This window comes from Bubalus bubalis, chromosome 16, assembly GCF_019923935.1.
Source record: "Bubalus bubalis isolate 160015118507 breed Murrah chromosome 16, NDDB_SH_1, whole genome shotgun sequence".
Taxonomy (NCBI): Eukaryota; Metazoa; Chordata; class Mammalia; order Artiodactyla; family Bovidae; genus Bubalus; species Bubalus bubalis.
Window position 1 is genome coordinate 83,376,881 of NC_059172.1, and position 20,307 is coordinate 83,397,187.

General features: G+C 39.3%; 1 protein-coding gene across 5 annotated transcripts in view; it reads left to right on the plus strand.

Moving 5' to 3' along the window:
• Window positions 1-20,307, plus strand: part of GRIA4 (glutamate ionotropic receptor AMPA type subunit 4) — a 673,155-nt gene that overhangs the window by 460,633 nt on the left and 192,215 nt on the right. For all 5 annotated transcript variants that reach the window (XM_025267033.3, XM_025267032.3, XM_025267031.3 and 2 more), the window contains one exon: window positions 17,803-17,987. In XM_025267033.3, the coding sequence (XP_025122818.2) occupies window positions 17,803-17,987 (185 nt within the window). The remainder of the gene's footprint in view (window positions 1-17,802; window positions 17,988-20,307) is intronic.

Sequence of the window (20,307 nt, forward strand, 5' to 3'; positions counted from 1 at the left end):
TGGAGAACCCCCCCCCCTCCCCCGACAGAGAAGCCTGGCAGGCCACAGTCTACAGGGTTGCAAAGAGTCAGATATTACTGAAGTAATCCTGTGTGCATAAACACAAGACTTTTCTTTCTTTCTTTCTTTCTTTCTTTTTTTTTTTTTTTTTTTTTTTTTTTTTTTTTTTGGTCTGTAGCAGCTCTGCTCCAGTAAGAGTACTCAACTCTTACTGGAAGGTGAAGGTGGTGCAGCTGCTTGGCTTGCAGGGACCCTGGTGGCACCAAGTGTGCTGGGACACAGACACAGACTGCCTCCGTGGCAGGAGTTATGGCCCTATCAGAGTCTTTTTTCAAGCCTCTTGTAACTGGTGATCGGGAAAGGCAATGGACCCCACTCCAGTACTCTTGCCTGGAAAATCCCATGGACAGAGGAGCCTGGTAGGCTGCAGTCCATGGGGTCGCTAAGAGTCAGACACGACTGATGAATTTCACTTTCACTTTTCTCTTTCATGCATTGGAAAAGGGAATGGCAACCCACTCCAGTATTCTTGCATGGAGAATCCTAAAGATGGGGGAGCCTGGTGGGCTGCCATCTATGGGGTCGCACAGAATCAGACACGACTGAAGCGACTTAGCAGCAGTAGCAGCAACTGGTGATCAGAAGGACTCTTAGGCCAGTTGCTCACCATAGCTCTGCCTGTTCAGGCCTTTCCTTTTTATTTTTTATTTTTTTTAATGGAGGATAATCACTCTACAATGTTGTGTTGGTTTTTACCATATAGCAACCTAAAGGTGTGTGGGCTTCTCTTTGTGGTGGCTTCTGTTGTTGCAGAGCATGGGCTCTACACACTTGAACATCATTGGTTGCAACACATGGGATTAGCAGTTGCATCACATGGGTCCTAGAATGTGCAAGCTTCAGTAGTTGTGGCACAGGGACCAGCTGCTTTGTGGCATGTGAGATCCTCTCATACCAAAAGATTGTTGTTGAGCCATGAACTACGCCAGGATTATTGGCCCCCAGAGGAGAGGAATTCAATCTGGGACCAGTGACAAGGCTTGATCACTCAGAGCTTTTGTGTAATAAAGTTTTATTAAAGTATAAAAGAGATAGAGAAGGCTTCTGACATAGACATCAGAAGGCGGCAGAAAGAATGCCCCCCTGCTAGTCTTAAGCAGGAAGTTACATACCTACTAGCAGGCTGCTAATTAGAGAAAGGAAATGTCTCAGAACTCAGACAGTGGCACGAGGCCCCTCACCCACATCATGTATTTTCAGATAACGTTGACACAAGATGAGTCATCCCGGGGCCATAAAACGATTGACATGAATCTTGCAAAAAGGCAGGTTTCCAAGCAAATACATAGCCTCATTGATATAGATTAGGAGAACAATTGTATGAGTAAAATGTACTGGTTTGTTGAGCCATTATTGGTTCTGAGTCTTAGGTGGAACCAACTTGAAGAAAGACAGAGTTCAGGGAAAATATATAGTTCATTAATATAGCTTATGAAAAACATTTCCGTATGAAAAATGCATTAGTTAGCTCAAGGTTTGAGAAACGTTAAGTTTAGGTGGAACCAGGTTTCGTCGTGGCAACACAGAATTGCAAAGGGAAAAAATTTGACACTTGTAGTTTGTTTCCTTCTGCCACTTAAGAGAGAGATAAAAAACGTCTGACATTTGCAGCCTATTTCTTCTGTTTGGGGGCCTCTAATTTTCCTGCCTGTTACCCTTTCAAAACCAGGGACCCAATCTGCATCCCCCACACCTGCAGGCAAACCCTCAACACTGGACCTCCAGGGAAGTCCTGTCAAACTCTTCTTAAAGTCCATGAGAAATAAAGGCCAAATTTTACAATATGATAAAGAATGTCCTTGTGTGATGTCCCTTGCTTGATTATCTCTCCAGTCTTTGAAGTTCTTCCCACCAATTTTCCACACATCTTCCTTGCTTTCCCAAACACACAAGATAATCTGAAGTATTTGAAGTTCCTAAATGTGACCTGCCATGCTCCTTCTGAGCCTTCTGACATCCTGATTCCCTTCTATGAATTTCCCATTAATTTATTTCTGCATTCAGACAACTCTTTGCTGAATATCTACTGAGAACCAATAGACTATGTACAGAGCAAAGAAATATTACTTTCATGGAGCCTACAAGATGGGCGGGGGGGAGAGGGAAGACTAATCAGATTATCATTCAAATATATGTTTAGACTGGTTAAAAAATCTCTGAAAGAAATGTACGGAAAGCTATAAGAGGTTATATGAGGGGGAAGTGACCTAGTTAGAATATAAGTGATATCTGAGATGAGATCTGAAAGATGAAGAGAAGACAAAAGTGGAAGGAAGGAAGTCTTTTAAAGGGAGCACTAACTACTATGTGCAAAGGCACTGAAATACATACGACTTTTTATAACATCTGAGGGAGGCAATGTTGCTAGAGGGTAGAAAGCAAGGAAAGTAGTGGTACAAAATGAAACTACAAAGAGAGGGAGGAGTCACGTATGACCAGATTTTGGTTTGCTTCATGAAAGAATAGGAAAACATTGAAAGATTCATTCAAAGAAGTACCATAGATTTTGCAGTTAAAAATGAAGTAGACAAACATCAGTCTAGTTGCCATGTAAACAAGTGAAATAAAATACTCCAGTGATCTAGTTCTAGAAAAGCCCAAGAGAAATAAGAAAAAATACATGTCTGAGAGAAGTTCAGTGCCTGGACCTGTGACAAATAGTTGAAAATATTTGCTATATACCTATATAAAAAATAGATTTATGTTACAATAAACAGAAATTTTTAAAGATTTGACATATCAAATTCTCCTATATCACTAAAGTAAATATGAAGTAAATATGTAAGGATCAAGAAACAATAAACACTACCGTCAGAAAATACAAGAGGACTTAGGGAAAATCTAAGACCCCAAACACCCAAATTAACCATCTTTGAAGAATTTTTTATTTTTACTCTTGATTCTTTGTCAAAAAAGAAAAACTTGAAATATTCCACCTTACTTCCAGGTTTACATGTGTGGCTTCAAACAGTGTAAGTTGAAAGATCTTTGCTTATTCTCACTATGCCTTTCTTGAATTAGGACATAAATAAATGCTATAGTCACAGCAGCAGATAATTTTAACCAAGCTACAATGTCCAACTTTTTCTGTGTTCAAAGATCTTAGAGTCCATACTGTAACTTTTGAACATGTTATTTCAGTACCTAAGCTGTTTTGGAAAGGGTCCAAACTAAATGGTTACTAAATTGGCTCTTTAGTTCTAACATGATGGCATTAAATGCTGTGAAGATTACAGAATCGTACTCCTTTCTATGACTAAGGTTTAAACACATAAAGTAGTCCTTCAGACATACACATCTTTCTCTTGGAATATGCTAGCTTTGGATACCAGTAATTGTGTAAGATCAGAGAAATCTGGTGGTAGGTGATACCTGCATAGCAATTTATAGGATTAATAAAAGAGCCTCTAATTTGAGTAAGTATTGAATACAAGCTGCTGCTAAATCCCTTTCTCACTTCTTTTAAAGCTCAACAGTGTACCATGGTACAGACCAGTCCTCTCCTTAGCAAACCAGTTCCCAGGGCCTCACTGTTTGTCTCATATTTATCATAATGGCATATCCCTTATTGCATTTAATTAATTATTCTGATGATATTCCTTCATAATTTCTACATTTTCACTTCTCATTTTCTCTTTAATTCCTTACTTCTCTGCAATGTGACTCCAATATTCAGCATTCCATTGATGCTACTCCTGTTGTGTGTACCAGTGACCTTCTAATTAAAAAGCAGTTTCTGTTCTTATCTCAGTTGAGGTTTTTTTTTTATAGCATACAAATACTTCTCTCTTTTTTGAAACCATATCCACTCTGACATACACTTATCATGACTCTCCTCTTTCCCTTCTGTGTGCAGATAGTTGAATCAAATAAATCTTGCAAAAGAGAACATCAAACAAATAAGCCCAGCTTGTGTTGCTAGCAGCCGTATATCTGGAATGAACTACTCATCCAAAATAGGTCATTATTCATAGGTTATATAAAAAAGTGTTGATGTATAAAGATACAGTAGCTCAAAACTGCTTAAATTGTCGTGAGTTTTTTTAGGATAATTAGCAATATCATTATATAATTTAACATTTTTAAATAGTTATATGTATAATTGATTGTGTTCTCTAATAACCATGAAAAAGCCTTTAATTACTCATTATAATCCAACAATGTGATCCTGTCCATCATACATTTTCATTACCATTCTAATAAAATTATCTTGGTGCTTTTGAATTATTTATACAATACTATGCAATTTGCATAATAGTTAGTTTACCTAAATATCAGTTTTGCTAGTTAAATCCTTTTCAAGAATCATAACTCTGCTTCTACTGGCATATCTTAAAGAATGTGGGACATCTTTATTTTTAATAAATTAAATTACATTGTTAGCTTTATTTTTTTTTTTTTACATTTTTATTTTATTTTATTTTTTAACCCTACAATATTGTATTGGTTTTGCCATATATCATAATGAATCCGCCACAGGTATAGATGTGTTCCCCATCCTGAACCCTCCTCCCTCCCCATAGCATCCCTCTGGGTCGTCCCAGTGCACCACCCCAAGCATCCAGTATCATGCATCAAACCTGAACTGGTGACTCATTTCGTATATGATATTATACATGTTTCAATGCCATTCTCCCAAATCATCCCACCCTCTCCCTCTCCTAAAGAGTCCAAAATACTGTTCTATACATCAGTGTCTCTTTTGCTGTCTCTTTCTAAATTCCATATATATGCGATAAAAGAAAGATTTTTTAAAAATTTGCAGTAGTGAACTCCCCATTAGTCTTGTGATATTTAAGAGTAGCATTCATGTTCAGACCAACAATATTTCACTACAAATTTTCTAATAACTAGGTGATACTAATCATAGCCAGACATAGAATTAAATGACTTGACTTATGATTTTCTAGTTTCTATAACAGATAAGTTACACAATCACAGATTCAACGGCAGTATTTTCTCTGAGTTACAATATATTCCCAGTGATCTTGGCAAATAAATAAGACAAGCACATCTGAGTTGCTGTGAATAAGAGAGGATATTAAAATCAAACACAACTTAGAAAAGAACTCAAATTTTCAACTGAGCTCTGAAACTATAATTGTGTGTCCTCTGCACTGTATAGAAAAGATGCCACTTATTTCTGACTGTGATTAATGATTCTTTTTAGGCAGACAACTTTATTTTCCATTTAACAAAGATTGTGTCCTAGGGTTTTGTTTTATTTCAATTCTATAGTCACTTCTAAATCTGAAAAATCGGATAACAAAATTGAATTTGAATTATGTTTTATTAATGTGAATCTTTCAATATCTGTCATGCAACTGGAAGCATATATAAATTTAATCAGAAAGTATATAGGTCTATATTCTGTAAAATTCCTGTAGGCAGAAAATTAACAGCCTAGCACTGACAAGAAGCAATGATAGCAAACAAAAGTAATGTCTAAAAAACTGTGCCAAGCTATGGTCATAAGAGGATGTGGGTGGAAATTAGATATTACCTTTACAACAAATAAGAAAATCAAACAAAAGGTTTTTTTTTAATTACTTTGGTATAACAATAAATAAAATGAGAAAAAGGAAAAGACGTTAACTGACATTTTTTAAAAGAACATGTTGAAGAGAAGTGAAGTCGTGTCCTACTCTTTGCGACCCCATGGACTGTAGCCTACCAGGCTCCATCCATGAGATTTTCCAGGCAAGAATACTGGAGTGGGTTGCCATTTCCTTCTGCAGAGGATCTTCACGACCCAGGGATCGAACTGGGTCTCCCACATTGCAGGCAGATGCTTTACCGTCTGAGCCATGTCAAAAATGAATGAAAGAATTGAAAGAGACACGTGTACCCCAATGTTCATCACAGCACTGTTTATAATAGCCAGGACATGGAAGCAACCTAGATGTCCATCAGCAGATGAATGGATAAGAAAGCTGTGGTACATATACACAATGGAGTATTACTCAGCCATTAAAAAGAATACATTTGAATCAGTTCTAATGAGGTGGATGAAACTGGAGCCTATTATACAGAGTGAAGTAAGCCAGAAAGAAAAACACCAATACAGTATTCAGTTCAGTTCAGTCACTCAGTCGTGTCCGACTCTTTGCGACTCCATGAATCACAGCACGCCACCCTCCCTGTCCATCACCAACTCCCGGAGTTCAACCAGACTCACGTCCATCGAGTCAGTAATGCCATCCAGCCATTTCATCCTCTGTCGTCTCCTTCTCCTCCTGCCCCCAATCCCTCCCAGCATCAGAGTCTTTTCCAATGAGTCAACTCTTCACATGAGGTGGCCAAAGTACTGGAGTTTCAGTTTTAGCATCATTCCTTCCAAAGAAATCCCAGGGCTGATCTCCTTCAGAATGGACTGGTTGGATCTCCTTGCAGTCCAAGGGGCTCTCAAGAGTCTTCTCCAACACCACAGTTCAAAGGCATCAATTCTTCGGCTCTCAGCCTTCTTCACAGTCCAACTCTCACATCCGTACATGACCACAGGAAAAACCATAGCCTTGACTAGACGAACCTTTGTTGGCAAAGTAATGTCTCTGCTTTTCAATATGCTATCTAGGTTGGTCATAACTTTCCTTCCAAGGAGTAAGCGTCTTTTAATTTCATTGCTGCAGTCACCATCTGTAGTGATTTTGGAGCCCAAAAAAATAAAGTGTGATGCATATATATGGAATTTAGAAAGATGGTAATGATAACCTTGTGTGCGAGACAGCAAAAGAGACACAGATGTATAGAACAGTCTTTTGGACTCTGTGGGAGATGGAGTGGGGGGATGATTTGGGAAAATGACATTAAAACATGTATAATATCATATATGAAACGAGTAGCCAGTCCAGGTTCGAAGCAAGATACAGGAAGCTTGGGGCTGGTGCACTGTAATGACCCAGAGGGATGGAATAGGGAGGGAGGTGGGAGGGGGGTTCAGGATTGGGAACACGTGTACACCCGTGGCAGATTCATGTTGATGTATGGCAAACCAATACAACATTTAAAGTATAAAAAAATAAATTTAAAAAAAGACTGAAATAACATTGAATCACTGCTGCTGCTGCTGCTGAGTCATTTCAGTCATGTCCAAATCTTTGCCACCCTATGGACTGTAAGCAGCTAGGCTCTGTCCATGAGGATTCTCCAGGTAAGAATAACAGACTGAGTTGCCATGCCTCCTTGAGGGGATCTTCCTGACCCAGGGATCAAACCTGCATCTCTTACATCTCCTATATTGGCAGGAGTGTTCTTTACCAGTAGTGCCACCTGGGAAGCCCTTCAGTTCAGTTCAGTTCAGTTCAGTAGCTCAATCGTGTCCGACTTTTTGCCATCCACAGACTGCAGCCTGCCAGGCCTCCTTGCCTATCACCAGCTCCTGGAGTTTACTCAAACTCGTGTCCATTAAGTCGGACATAAGTGATGCCATCCAACCATCTCATCCTCTGTCATACCCTTTGCCTCCCACCTTCAATCTTTTCGGCATCATGGTCTTTTCAAATGATTTAGTTCTTCATATCATGTGGTCAAAGTATTGGAGTTTCAGCCTCAGCATCAGTCTTTCCAGTGAATATTCAGGACTTATTTCATTTAGGATGGACTGGTTTGATCTTCTTGAAGTCTGAGGGATTCTCAAGAGTCTTCTCCAACACCACAGTTCAAAAACACCGAATCTTTGGTGCTCAGCTTTCTTTATAGTCCAACTCTCACATCCATACATGATTACTGGATAAACTATAGCTTTGATTAGACAGATCTTTGTAGGCAATATAATGTCCCTGCTTTTTAATATGCTTTCTAGGTTGGAATTAACTTTTCTTCCAAGGAACAAGAGTGTTTTAATTTCATGGATGCAGTCACCATCTGCAGTGATTTTGGAGCCCAAAAAAGTAATGTCTGTCACTGTTTCCACTGTTTATCTATCTATTTGCCATGAAGTAATGGGACCAGATGCCATGATCTTAGATTATTGAATGCTGATTTTAAGCCAACTTTTTTACTCTTCTCTTTCACTTTCATCAAGAGGCTCTTTAGTTCTTCTTCGCTTTCTGCCATAAGGGTGGTGTCATCTGCATATCTAAGGTTATTGATATTTCTCCCAGCAATCTTGATTCCAGCTTGTGCTTCATCCAGCCCAGCGTTTCTCATGATGTACTCTGCATAGAAATTAAATAAGCAGGGTGACAATAGACAACCTTGATGTACTTCTTTCCCAATTTGGAACCAGTCTGTTGTTCCATGTCCATCCAGTTCTAACTGTTGCTTCCTGACCTGGATAAAGATTTTTCAAGAGGCAGGTCAGCTGACCTGATCATCTCTTTAAGAATTTTCCACAGTTTGTTGTCATCCACACAGTCAAAGGTTTTGGCATAGTCAGTAAAATAAGTAAATATATTTCTGAAACTCTCTTGCTTTTGTGATGATCCATCGGATGTTGGCAATTTGATCTCTGGTTCCTCGGCCTTTCTAAATCCAGCTTGAACATCTGGAAGTTCACAGTTCACATATTATTGATTCCTGGCTTGGAGAATTTTGAGCATTACTTTGCTAGCATGTGAGATGAGTGTAACTGTGCAGTAGATTGAACCTTCTTTCTCATTGCCTTTCTGTGGGATTAGAATGAAAACTGACCTTTTCCAGTCCTGTGGCCACTGCTGAGTTTTCCAAATTTGCTGGCATATTGAGTGCAGCACTTTCACAGCATCATCTTTGAGGATTTGAAATACCTCAACTGGAACTCCATCACTTTCATGAGCTTTGTTCATGGCAATGCTTCCTAAGGCCCACTTCACATTCCAGGATGTCTAGCTCTTTGTGAGTGATCATACCATCATGATTTCCTGGGTCATGAAGATCTTTTTTGTACAGTTCTTCTGTGTATTCTTGCCACCTCTTCTTAATATCTCTGCTTCTGTTAGGTCCATACTATTTCTGTCCTTTATTGTATGCATCTTTGCATGAAATATTCCTTTGGTATGTCTAATTTGCTTGAAGAAATCTGTGGTTTTTCCGATTCTGTTGTTTTCCTCTATTTCTTTGCATTGATCACTGAGGAAGGCTTTCTTATCTCTCCTTACTATTCTTTGGAACTCTACATTCAAATGGGTATATCTTTCCTTTTCTCCTTTGCCTTTCACTTCTCTTCTTATCTCAGCTATTAGTAAGGCCTCCTCAGACAACCATTTTGTCTTTTTACATTTCTTTTTCTTGGGGATGGTCTTGATCCCTGCCTTCTGTACAGTGCAACAGACCTCTGTCCATAGTTCTTCAGGAACTCTATTGTATAGTCCCTTTAATGGGCCAGAACCTGGTGCTCTGGAGTCCACGATAATAAAATAAAGGAGAGAAAGAGGCTGATATTACTTGGTTTACACAGAAAGCCAATAAAGCCCCTGGCACGGGGCTTGCTCTGTTCACGGAGGCCTCAGGCGCCCTCTCGATGGGGTGAAGGCACACAGCGCCTTCTCGAGAGGTTCTTAGAAGCCCGGGCAGGAAAGTGAACTCAGAGAGCCTCTGGACTCCAAATAAATAGCCTGAGAGAAAGAAAGAAAGAGAAAGAAAGACATGGGGACCAGAGCTCTGATGGAGCAAAGGTGTTTTAATCAACATGGTGTGGGCATATATACTGTCTTCAGTCAGTTCAGTCACTCAGTCCTGTCTAACTCTTTGCAACCCCATGAATCGCAGCACGCCAGGCCTCCCTGTCCATCACCAACTCCCAGAGTTGACTCAGACTCATGTCCATCGAGTCAGTAATGCCATCCAGCCATCTCATCCTCTCTTATCTCCTTCTTCTCCTGCCGCCAATCCTTCCCAGCATCAGAGTCTTTTCCAATAAGTCAACTCTTCGCATGAGGTGACCAAAGTACTGGAGTTTCAGTTTTAGCATCATTCCTTCCAAAGAAATCCCAGGGCTGATCTCCTTCAGAATGGACTGGTTGGATCTCCTTGCAGTCCAAGGGACTGTCAAGAGTCTTCTCCAACACCACAGTTCAAAAGCATCAATTCTTCGGTGCTCAGCTTTCTTCACAGTCCAACTCTTACATCCATACATGACCACTGGAAAAACCATAACCTTGACTAGATGGACCTTTGTTGGCAAAGTAATGTCTCTGCTTTTCAATATGCTATCTAGGTTGGTCATAACTTTTCTTCCAAGGAGTAAGTGTCTTTTAATTTCATGGCTGCAGTCACCATCTGCTGTGATTTTGGAGCCCCAAAAAATAAAGTCTGACACTGTTTCCACTGTTTCCCCATCTATTTCCCATGAAGTGATGGGACCAGATGCCATGAACTTCTTTTTCTGAATGTTGAGTTTTAAGCCAACTTATACTGTCTTACTAGGTAGTTATTCTCAGCAAAGGTAAAGATTAAAATTCCAGACTTACAAAACATAGGCGATCCATATTAGAGAGAGAGAGTTGTAAACAATCACTTTTACCGTATGATTCACAAGAATGAAGAGGGTACTTATCACCATATAGAAACACTAATGAAGAAAATGTCTGGATTCCTCAGTCCCAGGAGAGCCTTGCCTCTCCTCTTAATTCCTGAGTATTCAGGAATTAATAAGGAACAGAGAATTCCTTATAGATCCAAAACAGCACACAGGAAGCCACCTGTTAAATTCTTCCTGACACTGTATCAGATCTAATCTATTGAAATCATTTGTCACTTCCACTGTATAATCGTAAGGGATTTGATTTAGGTCCTACCTGAATGATCTAGTGGTTTTCCCTACTTTCTTCAATTTAAGTCTGGATTTTGCAATAGGTATTTCATGATCTGAGCCACAGTAAGTTCAGATTGGTAGGCGCTGGAGTGGTGGCTACCCCACGTCCAGGGGCAAAGTAGAAGCCCTAGCAAGACTGTAGGAGGGGCGAAATCACATTTAGAATCAAGTGCCATAGGCGCCAGAGATGCTCAGAGAGCTCAAACAAACCTTGTGCACACCAGGACACAAAGACCCTACAGAGACTGAAACAAAACTGTGTTTGAGTGTCTCCTGTGGAGGTACAGGTCAGAAGTGACCTGCCACAGAGATAGGGGCTTTGGGTTCAACAGACTTGTGTATGACATAAGCCCTCTTGGAGCAGGTCCCATTAACCCCACAATAGAGCTGTCAGAAGTTACACAGGACTGGAGAAATAGACTCTTGGAGGTCACAAACAGAACCTTGTGCACACAAGGACTCACGAGAAAGGAGCAATGACCGCACAAGAGACCGACCTAGGCTTGCCCATGAGTGTCCAGGAGTCTCCAGCAGAGGCATAGATCGGTGGCCTGCTGCAGGGTTGGGGGCACTGAGTGTAGCAGTGCATGCACGGGACCTTTTGAAGGAGGTCGCCATTATCTTCATTACCTCCACCATAGTTTGGCCTCAGGTAAATAACAGGGAGGGAACACAGTCCCATCTTTCAACAGAAAATTGGATTTAAGTTTTACTGAGCATGGCCATGCCCATCAGAACAAGACCCAGTTTTCCCCTCAGTCAGTCTCTTCCATAAGAAAGTTTACATAAACCTCTTATCCTTCTCCATCAGAGAGCAGACAAACTGAAAACCACAATCACAGAAAACTAACCAATCTAATCACATGGACCACAGCATTGTCTAACTCAATGAAACTATGAGCCATGCCATGTAAGGCCACCCAAGACAGACGGGTCATGGTGGAGAGTTCTGACAAAACACGGTCCACTGGAGAAGGGAATGGCAAGCCAATTCAGTATTCTTGCCTTAAGAACCCTATGAACAGCATGAAAAGGAAAAAAGATAGAACACTGAAAGATGAACTCCCCAGGTCCATAGGTGCCCAATATGCTACTGGAGATCAGTGGAGAAATAACTCCAGAAGGAATGAAGAGACAAAGCCAAAGCAAAAACAACACCCAGTTGTGGATGTGAATGGTGATGGAAGTAAAGTCCGATACTGTAAAGAACAATGCTGCATAGAAACCAGGAATATTAGGTCCATGAATCAAGGCAAATTGGAAGTGGTCAAATAGGAGATGGCAAGATGGAACATCGACATTTTAGAAATCAGCGAACTATAATGGACTGAATGGGTGAATTTAACTCAGATGACCATTATATCTACTACTGTGGGCAAGAATCCCTTAGAATAAATGAAGTAGCCATCATAATAAACAAGAGTCTGAAATTCAGTACTTGGATGCAAGCTCAAAAACAGCAGAATGATCTCTGTTTGTTTCCAAGGCAAACCATTTAATATCACAGTGATCCAAGTTTATGCCTTGACGAGTAAGGCTGAAGAAGCTGAAGTTGAGTGGTTCTATGAAGACCTACAAGACCTTCTAGAACTAACACCCAAAAAAAATGTCCTTTTCATTATAGGGGACTGGAATGCAAAGGTAGGAAGTCAAGAAATACCTGGAGTAACAGGCAATTTTGGCCTTGGAGTACAGAATGAAGCAGGGCAAAGTCTAATAGAGTTCTGCCAAGAAAACACACTGGTCATAGTAAACACCCTCTTCAATAACACAAGACAAGATTCTACACATGGACATCACCAGGTGGTCAATCCCAAAATCAGGTTGATTATATTCTTCGCAGCCAAAGATGGGAAGCCATATCAGAGAGGAAATCCCAGTAACAGAATAAATGAGGAATGAAGATGTACACTAATGTCTAAACCAAGTTTGTGTGCTAGATGCATACTGAGGCCAAACAAAAAGAAAAATCAGAGCTTTCAGCAGAGAAAAGCTTATTGATCTGGGGCACTGCCCTCCAGAGAAGATAGAAGATGGTTGTTCTCAGATCCATCATGCTGGCTGGCCAGGGTTCAAGGTTTTTAAAAGCAAGAAGGGTAAAGGGGAGGAAAGGGGGCTTTGTAATTTTAGCTTCCCACAGATATCAGTTGCAGACTTACTGCCACTGTCTTGTGACTCAGTGTGATTTTGATGATTGTTCCTGCAGAGCAAATTAGTAAGTCTTCAACTCTTATTCTACAGAGAGCAAAAACAATAGTTGAGACATTTTATTACTTACTTAGAGCATTATGTGTTGGTCAAGAATGTGAGTTTGCAATGGCTCCTGATTTTTTTTTTTTTTCTTTTAAGACCTTTTGAGATTTCTGTTTCCTGCAAAACCATTTGGGTTTGCTTCACTTGTGTTCCCTCACTTTACTAATTGTACTAATTGTAAATGAGTCCACTCTTTGGAACTCAGGGAAGGCCTAGAAGACTTAAAACTTTTCTCTAAAAATAAGAAATGGGGGACTCTGAGGGACTTTTGAACCCAGGAAGATCCCTCAAGTCCTGTTTGATTTCATTAAGGCAGGACACAAATCTTCATGTTACATATGCATAAGGTAGGAAACAAGGGAAAGAGTATTTGATTAGGGGCAGGGAAGGAGGGAATCTAGGTAAGATTTGAAAAGATAATTACAGGCATACATTACAAAAAGAAAGACTAAATGGAGCAATAGATATACTAGAATAATTATATAGTAATCAACATGCCCTCTAACTTCCTCTTTGGGATTTTTTTTTTCATTTAGATAAAAATAAATCCTCACTGCCACAGTATTTAATTTGGCAGGATATCAGGTAATTCATATTTCAAATATGATCTCATCATCAATTCCATGTGTTGACATTAATTGAACATCTGTAATATTTGAAGCTCTGGCTTGTAGAAAATATACCTAAAAATCAAAATCCTTAAATCTGAGAGACTCATATAAAAATTAAAAAACTGAGAAAAGGTGTTCTTAACAAAAAAATGCTTTGTACTCATTTTAAGTCTTCACTTTTATTCCACCCAGCTCTTCAATCTAACTACAGGGAGCAAGTTCAGTTCAGTCACTCAGTAGTGTCCGACTCTTTTTTAATTCATGAACTGCAGCACACGAGGCTTCCCTGTCCATCACCAACACACAGAGCCCCCTTCAAGCTCATGTTCATCGAGTCGGTGATGCCATCCAACCATCTCATCCTCTGTTGCCCCTACTCCTGCCTTCAGTCTTTCTCAGCCACAGGGTCTTTTCCAATGAGTCCGTTCTTCTGGGGACCATCTGTTGGCCAAAGTATTGGGCCTTCAGCTTCAGCATCAGTCCTTCCAATGAATATTCAGGACTGATTTCCTTTAAGATTTACTGGCTTGATTTCCTTGCAGAAGACTCTCAAGAGTCTTCTCCAATAGCACAATTTAAAAGCATCAATTCTATCTATGATCCAACTCTCACATACATATCACTACTAGAAAACCTATAGCTTTTACTATATGGACTTTATCTCTTCTTATTCATATGCTATCTAGGTTTGTCGTAGCTTTTCTTCTAGGGGACAAGCATCGTTTAACTTCACAGCTACAGCCACCATCTGCAATGATTTGGGGCCAAAATAAAGTCTGTCACTGTTTCCATTGGTTCCCCATCGATTTGCCATGAAATGATGGGACTAGATGCCACTATTTTGAATGTTGATTTTTAAGCCATCTTTATCACTCTCCTCTTTCACCTTGATCAAAAGGCTCTTTAGTTCCTCTTCACATTCTGCCATCAGGGTGGTGTCATCTGCATATCTGAGATTATTGATTTTTCTTCCTGCAATCTTCATTCTAGCTTGTACCTCATCAAGCATGGCATTTCACATAATGTATTTATGTATAAATGTACTTGCATATAAGTTAAATAAGCAAGGTGACAATATACACCTTTGGAACCAGTCTATTGTCCCACATCCAGTTCCAACTGTTGCTTCTTGACCTACGTATAGGTTTCTCAGGAGGCAGGTAAGGTGGTCTGGTATTCCCATCTCTTTAAGAATCCTTCTTTTGTGTGATCCACACAGTCAAAGACTTTAGCATAGTCAATGAAGCAGATGTAGATGCTTTTTTGGAATTCTCTTGCTTTTTATATGATCAAATGAATTTTGGTAATTTGATTTCTGGTTCCTCTGCCTTTTCTAAATCCATCTTGAACATCTGGAAGTTCTCGGTTCACACACTGTTGAAGCCTCTCTTGGAGAACTTTGAGCATTACTTTGCTAGTGTGTGAGATGAGTGCAATTGTTTGGTAGTCTGAACATTCTTTGGCATTGCCTTTCTTTGGGATTGAAATGAAAACTGATATTTTCCAATCCTGTGGCCACTGATGAGTTTTCCAAGTTTGCTAGCATATTGAGTGTGGCACTTTCACAGCATCATCTTTTAGGATTTGAAATAGCTCAGCTGGAATTCCATCACCTTCATTAGCTTTTTCATAGTGATGTTTTTTAAGGAGCAAGGAAGGAAGAAATTATATGAAACTATATCTGGCATAGAATGAGCTCAAATAAGAATTATACCTTTTTAAAGGCTTATGCTTACCTTTAAGAAGCATAGGTGCCACCTTACCTGCCTCCTGAAAAACCAGTATGCAGGTCAATAAGCAACAGTTAGAACCAGACATGGAAGAAAGGACTGGTTCCAAATTGGGAAAGGAGTATGTAAAGGCTGTATATTGTCACCTTGCTTATTTAACTTATATGCAGAGGATATCATGTGAAATGGTGGGATGGTAGAAGCACAAGGTGGAATCACGTTTGCTCGGAGAAATACCAGTAACCTCAGATATGCAGATGACACCACCCTTATGGTAGAAAGTGAAGAGGAACTAAAGAGTTTCTTGATGAAAGTGGAAGAGGAGAGTGGAAAAGATGACTTAAAACTCAACACTCAAAAAGTGAAGAACATGGCATCTGGTTCCATCACTTCATGGCAAATTCATGGAGAAACAATGGAAACAATGGCAGACTTTTTTTGGGGGGGGTTCCAAAATCATTGCAGATGGTGGCTGCAGCCATGAAATTAAAAGATGCTTGCTCCTTAGAAGAAAAGGTATGACACACCTAGAAGCATATTAAAAAGCAGAGACATTACTTTGCCAACAAAGATCTGTACCGTCAAAGCTATGATTTTTCCAGTAGTCCTGAACTGATTTGAGAGTTGCACCATAAAGAAGGCTGAGCATTGAATATTTGATGCTTTTGAACTGTGGTGTTGGAGAAGACTCTTGAGAGTCCCTTGGACTGCAAGGAGATAAAACCAGTCCATTCTAAAGGAAATCAGTCCTGAATATCATTGGAAGGACTGATGCTGAAGCTGAAGCTCCAATACCCTGGCCACCTATGTGAAGACCTGACTCATTGGAAAAGACCCTGATGCTGGGAAAGATTAAGGCCAGAGGAGAATGGGACAACAGAGGATGAGATGGGTAGATGACATTATTGACTCGATGAACATGAATTTGAGCAAGGTCCTGGAGTTTCTTATGGACAGGGAAGCCTGGTGTGCTGCAGTCCATGTGGTCCCAAAGACTCAGACAACACTGAGTGACTGAACACCAACAAAAAGGCTTATGCCAAATGCTGCACATAGATTCAAAGTTTCTTTTCCTTTTTTTTTTTTTTCCCCCCCACATTCCACTTCAAAACTGAGAGCTGGAAAAGGCGAGATTCCAAGGCAACATTAACATGAAGAAATATTCTAAAGGCTGGTTTCATGAGTCTTCCCCTTCTTCCTTTACTAAGATATTAAGATCCATACTTCTCCTCTATATGGAGAGAGATCTGGATCAAGAATAGACTAAAGACCATTCCACCCCCTGGAAGGCTGTCTCCTACTAATAAACACTCTTTCCTCAGCAACCTTAGAGGTACCTTCTCACCTTCAAGACCCAATTCAAATTGTTTCTTCTCAGGGTACTTTCCCTTGTTTCATCAAGGCAGATTTAACCAAACTTTCCCTTGGGCCAAAACTTTCCCTTGCGTGCAGCAATCATTACAGTTTTAAACTAAGTTGCATTTTTTTAATTGAATTTCTTTTCCTCTACTAGATTATGAGCTTGAGAGGTCATTCCTTCACCTGTTATCATGCAATTCCCCTTCAATCCACTTAATTCCCCTGCCAAGACAGGAAGAGTTAAATAATGCTTTCTCCACTTATAATAATGGGTCTTCAATAAATACTGTTGTAATGTTTATTTCATAACTTATCTTCCACAGTTGAACCCCAAAATGTTATTACTTGTTTAAGAGGAGAGTCAATACAGATGTTCAAAATTAATTCTGTTGAGTGAGTAAAATTAGCAAAGATTTTGGAAATTGTTCTTGACTACAGAGGGTACTAGATTTTGTTTTAGGTTTATCTCATCAAAAATGTCTCCAAAGCAATGTCTTTGGTAGAAGAATTTTGAGAACCTTTTCAAGGTATGATTTGATACTTCATTCAAGAAATATTTTTAAGGAATTTATTCAGTAGAGAAATTCTGAGAGTGCTTACTCAAGGTATGATGTTGTTACTTCATTTCAGGCAATATTTTTAAGGCATGATTTTGTCTTGAGTAAAGAAATTAAATAGACTTCCTTGGCAGCTCAGAGATAAAAGACTCTGCCTGCAATGCAGGAGCCACAGGAGATGAGGGTTCTGTTCATGGGTCAGAAAGATGCCCTGGAGAAGGGCATGGCAACCCACTCTAGTATTCTTGCCTGGAGAATCCCATGTATAGAAGAGCCTTGTGGGCTACAGTACATAGGGTTGCAAAGAGTTGAACGTGACTGAAGCAACTTAACATACACACATGCAAAGTAAGGAAAATTGAATGATTCAGAAATAGCCATTCATATTTTTAAATTTCTAAGAATTCATTTTTAATATAAAAATATTGATGTAGTATCCGTGCCTACATAAGTTATTTAAGGACATGTTTTTAGTAACCACTGAATTTTTTCCCCACTAGGATACTCGATACTTCAAGCTATTATGGAAAAAGCAGGACAAAATGGTTGGCACGTCAGCGCTATATGTGTGGAAAATTTTAGTGATGTCAACTACAGGCAACTTTTAGAAGAACTTGATAGAAGACAAGAGAAGAAATTTGTAATAGACTGTGAAATAGAGAGGCTTCAAAACATATTAGAACAGGTAAGTGCTGGATTTTATGTTGCTATTATTAACCTAGATCTTCTACAAATATGGTTGACCTTTATCGATGGATAAATATGTTCTCTCACCCATTTAGTCAAAGTGTGGAGTCTGGGAGTTTTTGCTCCATGATCTATTTATTTCTAATATTAAGTCATGGGGCTTCCCAGGTAGCTCAGTGGTAAAGAACACACCTGTCAACGCAAGAGACACAAGAGATGTGGAATCAATCCCTGGTGGGTGGGGGCGGAGGTGGGGGGATAAGATCTCCTGGAGGACGAAATGGCAACCCACTCCAGTATTCTTGCCAAAAGAATTCCACGGACAGAGGAGCCTGGCTGGCTACAGTCCATGGGGTCACAAAGAGTTGGACACAACTTAGCGACTGAGCACACACACAAGCAAGACTAAATCATAATTTTTTAACACCAAAGACCATTTTTGTTCTCAATGTACTTAGAAGCACTATTTCTCATACATTTTTAAGCTGTACAATAGAAAGGACTTTTTGTGACTCAAGAGCTGTTGACCTCCTATTTTCATAAACACTAATTCTAAAGTTTAATGCCTTCTAGGATATTACAAAATGTGACTCTGTACTTTTTATAACCTTTAGAGAACTAGCTATGTGAGAAATATCCAAATGAATTAATAAAGCAATGAAATAAAACAAAATTAAGTGACATACTGTGCATACACTACAGTGAAGATGGTTTTCAAATCTTCTCCCAAGGAAGAATCCTTTAATGAAGATTTTCAGTGCTTGTTGACTTGATTTAAAGCATACAGGAAAAGGTAAAATTGAACTCTGTCATTGCATTAAACGATAGAAAAATATCATCAAATAAGGGATAATACTTGCTCCTAATCCTGCATATCATGATAAAACTTTAAAGGCTGTATTTGGCCAAAATTGCAGTGAATGAATGCCATCTAGTGGTTTTATAAATGTTTGCTCATATTTACCTACAATATCTTAGGCTTGCTGAACAATATTGTAGCATGTTTCATTTGTTAGTTACATACAGTTCATTTGCATAACCTGATTTGATTTGATTACTATGATTTGATACATAGTAATAACTTACCAATTTGAAAGTTTATTTATAAGAACAACTTAAGTACTCAACTCTACAAATCAAAACCAAGACATATTTCAGAGATTTCTCCTTAATATCCAGGAACACTAAACTAGATGCCATAAGTTTCTTTATTCAACAATAATTAGCATTTGTAAAAGTCAAAAGCAAAAAAGCATGTAGAATGTCTTCTAAAGTTCTTTGAAGCCAGACTATACTGTAAGAAAAAAAAATGACAGTATTCTCCACCCGTTGCCCTTTTATAGAAGAAAGTGAAAGTGATGTCGCTCAGTTGTGTCCGACTCTTTGTGCCCCCATGGACTGTAGCCTACTACGCTCCTCCATCCATGGGATTTTCCAGACAAGAGTACTGGAGTGGGTTGCCATTTCCTTCTCCAGGGAATCTTCCAGACCCAGGGATCGAACCTGGGTCTCCCGCACTGTAGGCAGACGCTTTACCATCTGAGCTACCAGGGAAGTCCTTTATAGAAGAAGGGGGGAAAAAACAACAGTTGATTGATGAATTGCTATTATTCTATTAGAAAATGTTAATTTTAACCTGTATATCACTCAGGTTTATTTCTCAGGGAGTCCAAGAAATCATTAAGGTTGTAATTACATAAAGTATATGAAAATTTTAGTATGCATTTATGGAATCCAAGAAAGAAGGTTACCTTCTCTCTTGAGCAAGACATAGTCACTTCAGCTCAAACTCCCATTTCTTCCTTCTCCCACTCCACTCCTATGCTGAGAGTTTGAGTTGTTTGACATGAATAACTGAAACTTTGTAAATAACTCTTCACAAATCCTACAGGACAGTCAATTGTAAGAACTTCAGGGATTACCAAGTTCCTGTCAGTTGGTGAGTAAGGCTCAGACCCTCTAGCTGCTAAAAGACTTGTGCTATGAAAGACCATCTATGGAGAAGGCAAGTGAGTGCCTAGAACACGCTGACTCATTTCAGAGGTTTAGCAGGTTTCTAAGAAGAAAATCAGCACACCCAGGGGCTATGGATAATTGTTGAATAAATAAAGTTAAATAAACTCTTGCTAAGGAAACCAGGCATCTTATTTTTGTCACAGTTTCAAAGAAATTAATTTTTTCCAGGTTTATTGAGATATGATTAACATACAAGAGAAATACATTATATTTAGATATACAAGTATATTGTGAAATGGTTGCCACAGTAGGGTTAGCTAGCACCTCCATCGTGTGCTGTAACCTGTTGCTCAGTCATGTCT